This window comes from Suricata suricatta, chromosome 5 (genome assembly GCF_006229205.1).
Source record: "Suricata suricatta isolate VVHF042 chromosome 5, meerkat_22Aug2017_6uvM2_HiC, whole genome shotgun sequence".
In the NCBI taxonomy this organism is placed as follows: domain Eukaryota; kingdom Metazoa; phylum Chordata; class Mammalia; order Carnivora; family Herpestidae; genus Suricata; species Suricata suricatta.
Genome location: NC_043704.1, coordinates 151,151,214 through 151,155,778, shown reverse-complemented (window position 1 = coordinate 151,155,778; position 4,565 = coordinate 151,151,214). Strand labels below are relative to the sequence as shown.

At 43.8% G+C, this 4,565-nt stretch overlaps 1 protein-coding gene across 1 annotated transcript in view; it reads right to left on the bottom strand.

Annotated features, from left to right (window-relative positions):
• The window catches only part of TCAIM (T cell activation inhibitor, mitochondrial), a 47,620-nt gene that overhangs the window by 27,416 nt on the left and 15,639 nt on the right, over positions 1-4,565 (bottom strand). The window contains exon 3 of the mRNA XM_029938783.1: positions 502-637. Within this exon, the coding sequence (XP_029794643.1) occupies positions 502-637 (136 nt within the window). The remainder of the gene's footprint in view (positions 1-501; positions 638-4,565) is intronic.

Genomic DNA, 4,565 nt, shown 5'->3' with positions numbered 1-4,565 from the left:
TGCTTACCCGCTTGCAGGTGTCGGAGCCCCACACTACCAGAGTCCGATGGAGGCCCCTTATGTAGGCACGATCGATCAAGTTTTAACTCTATTTCTGGACCTTCTCTCTTCTCTGGAGGTTGGGGTTTGGGGCTGGAAATTCCAGCTTCTAATCATGCCCTGGTCTTTCTGGTGACCAGCCCCCCCCTCCAGAGCCCCCCAGGGTCACCGCATTAGAACAAGAGGGGCTTGCGGCGCTGCTGCCACTTAGGAATTCACATGGATTTTAGGAGCTTCGTGCCAGGAACTGGGGCAGAGAGCAACGTATGTATTTTCCATTCCCTCAGATTTCATAAAGAACAATATATTTTCAATTTTCAGTATATGTATTTCAAATTAATTCAAAACACTGACTTTATCACCATGACAAAACAATTCCAATTTACAAAACTCTGTATTATACTGTGTCAAAAATAAAATAAACTGAAATGTGGACTAAAGGTTAAATAAATAAATGTTTACCCTCTCTCTGGGGTGTTGTCCAAAGAAATCTGGATGTACTGCAAAATAGAATGGCCTCAAGGCATTGACCGCTTCAGCTCCCGATAAAGCTCTTGAGTAGAGACACCTGTGTGGAAATATCTTCTCTAGACATAACCTTTTAAAAAGATTCAGATTTATTATTTTCCAAGGCACTGACACACACACACATCCCCAATGCATAAAGTGACAATAACATTAAAATTATTATGTATGGAAAATACCATAGAAACAAGATAGAAACCAAAACCGGTTTTCTGAAATACATAGAAGTTTCAACAAGCAAATGTCCAGGAATGAAATAAATAAGTTGTGGGCATGTAATATACAGCATAGACAATACAGGCAATAATATCGTAACAACTTTGCATGGTGACAGACGGTAATTATCTTTATCATGGAGAATACTTAATCATGTATAAAAATACTGAATCATGCTGTACACTTGAAACTAAGGATACTGATGTCAACCATCCTTCGATTAAAAGAATTTAAAAAATAAATAATATATTAAAGTTTTAATAAGCAGTGAATACCATGTGGCTTCTAAAAACAGTGATTTTAAATCTGGTGCAACATGAAAAAATATTAATAATAATAAAATGTCCCCTCAAGCCTATTTTGGAATACTAAATGGCATTACTGCAGATGATGACAATTTCCTATAGCATTTTTATCAGATAAGAAAAAATGTCAATATCCAATTATATAATCTTTTCTTTATAGTGAAATACATTTTGAAAATTATAATGCTTAAAAAGAAATACATGATGTCCCTTAGTTCATTTCCTCATTGCTGGTTACTCTAGGTGGATAACTTAACATTCTCATTCTTAGATTCTGGCCTAACTCACCTAGGAGTGTTTTTTTAAAGTGTAGTTTTAAACACAAATGGAATTATTAGCAGTTTTGGGGAAACTGCTATGCCATGACATCTATTTTTGAATGTTATAATTTGATCTTTTTCAGTCTATAATGGTCTATAAAGAAGTCTAAATATTAGGCGCATTTTTGCCTTAATACATTACCTCATAGTTGAGCTTGAGTGTGTCTCATACATGATTGAATCTATGGAAGGTTTTATATTTTTAAAATGAGAAATTACATGATGGTTTATGGAGATTTTCTTTTAACAACCTGGAGACCACCAACGTATCTTCAGATCACCTTCGGTTTGGTTTGGCTTTCTGCACGTATTTGACCCTTGTGCGAAGTCAGTACCGTAGGCTGTGCCGGAAGGACTACCACGGGAGCCCTAACAGTAAAGGAAACCGTGAAGCAGGCGCCCCAGTCCTCAGAGTGAGGCAGGTGGGTAAGCACGAGCGACGCCCCCACTTATCCCCGCCTGAGCTTCAGCTCTCACTTCCACGTGTCCCACGGACACTTAGCTATCCTATCGGCCTGCCAAATTCTGTGCCTAGAAAAAGGAGTAGAGGTCTCTGTTTTCCTCCTCATCTCAGCCTGGATTCAGAACTCCAGGAAGCCCCTCGGTCCAGGATCATCTTCCTGATCTCTGGCACTGCGGTACCTCTGTTCTGAGTGTTGCCTTAGCACAAACCCACCGATGTACCGCTGCCCACAGCAGTCCACACTCCCACCCCACTTTTGGGTGGTCTGAGAGTCGATTTTCCTCCTTGCTTTACAGCGTCCCTGGAAACCATTCCTTCCTCCCATTTTCTCCGCTCCCCATTTATCACCACACGGTCGGACTGCATAGCCTCACGATCCGTCTACCTCCCAGTCTTACCCCGACGATATCATATACAGGTTAACTTTCCTGCCATTCCACTACCTCTGTATTCCCCACCTTTGCTGGTGTTTTAAGTCCCGCTGGATAAACTCCACTTCCTACTCCGGTACTGCAAGTCCTCTGGATTCCCTTCCAATCTGTCTTTCCAACGTGACCTCCTACACTCGTTCAGACACGCTCAGGTCCACCCTCAGTGGTCTTTCTCCTTCTTCCCTTTCTTCTGCATGGTTTCTAAGCCCTACACACGCTCCCTGGGCCTTAGCTCCATCTCCCCAAACAGGACTCTCCCACTCAACAATTACTGTGTAAGTACTACGTGCCAGGAGGAAGATGCCCATTTCCCCCAGATACTTCCCTCTGGTGCCCTCATGACACAGTCCTTCCTTCTTCTAACCTCTAAGAACAGAAACTCCGTGCCCAGCGAGTCTGGAACACCATACTGTAACGTGTAAGTGACGTTTCCACTGTTCTCTTCCTCCACCCACGCCCATCCTCCTCAGCTCTCACCCTTGAAGGCAGTAAACATGTTTTACATAAATACGTGCTGTTGGTAGGGATGTGAGCTGGCAACTGCTTAGACACGCTTGGACGTGCGGGAGAAGTACTGGGAGCAGGAGGAGAAGGTAGGGGGACCTTTCAGACCACGATGGAGGTCTCACACCTGCAGGAGACAGGGGGCAGGACAGGGTAGGAAGTCTTGGGCTGCAGCACATGTGGTTCCAAGAAGGGCCCAGGTAGGCCAGGAATACGAACTCCTGCTCTGCTGGGTCACTGACAGCCCACAAAGTGTGGGTTTGGGGCGAATCCTTTGGTGGACCTGGAGAGCCCAGGGAGCTCAGTGGTACCTGATGGCTGCCACAGCCGGGGTTTGGCGCAAGTATTACTGTTTTTAATTTTTAAATCTTTTAAAAATGTTTATTTTTGAGAGAGAGAGAGGGGGAGAGAGAGCGCGGAGGAGGGGCAGAGAGATAGGGGGACAGAATTCAAAGCAGGTTCCAGGCTCTGAACTGTCAGCACAGAGCCTGACCTGGGGCTTGAACCCACGAACCACGAGATTATAACCTGAGCTTAAGTCAGATGCTTAACTGACTGAGCCACCAGGCACCCAAATATTATTTTTAATGTATGTTAAATGAATATACAGTAGATTTTTAATGAAAGGAAACAACAGAATCAAGGAAAACTAAATGGCAAACAATATTATACTACCTGAAACTGAGCAGATTCAGCCCATGAATATCTGGATTTATCAGGTATTAGGCAAAGAGGAGACTCTGTGGGCCACATGGCCTGTATTACCACTGTCTCCCTCTGCTGCTCGAGCAGGAAAGCAGCCACAGTAAGCACATGGATGAGTGTGGCTGTGGTCAAACAGAACTCTCCCTACATAAATAGGCAGTGGGCCCATTCAGCTCATGGAACACACTTCGCTGACCTCTGCACTAGAGGATTTCTGTCAATTACAAGCATCCCAAGTACATTAAAAAATACATGTACAATTTACTTCTAATTTTTTGTGGAACAGACCATGTAAGTGAGAAATCTGTCAAATTATTTGGATTTTTCCAGAAAAGAAAGTTATCCTACCTATAAGAGCAATGCTGCTTTGAATTAAATCAAATGTGGAGCCATTAACAACACTTTAGGAGATTAGGGGCCTTATAGTCTTTAAGAATGTCACTACTGGTATCCCTTCCACATATGACTTGATCTCTGATCACCAATAACGAGTTTGCACTGCAGTTACTCTAGGGTGGTGTTTGTCATGATCCACGGTGCTATAAAATCCACTTACTGGGCTATGAGGCGGCATTATAAAAGGGAAGATGCACAATAGAAAACATCACCGGATATACATTTTTTAAATGTTTTAACATTCATTTATTTTTGAGAGAGAGAGAGTGTGTGAGCAGGGGCGGGGCAGACAGAGACAGGGACACAGAATACAAAGCAGGCTCCAGGTTCTGAGCACAGAGCACAGAGCCCAACGTGGGTCTAGAACTCATGGACCCTGAGACAATGACCTGAAGTCGGAAGCTCAACCGACTGAGCCACCTAGGTGCCCCAGTATCACTGGATCTATTCTCAGTCTCAGTTGGTTAAGCCTCTGACTTCAACTTGGGTTGTGGTTTCAAGGTTCTGTGGGTTGGACTCTGTGCTGACAGTGTGGAGCCTGCTTGGGGTTCTTTCTCTCCCCCTCTCTTTCTCTGCCCCTCCCTAAGCTGTGTGCACATGCTCTCTCTCTCTCTAAATAAATATTGTTTTCTGAAGGCTGGAGTAAAACAAGCCGGAAAAG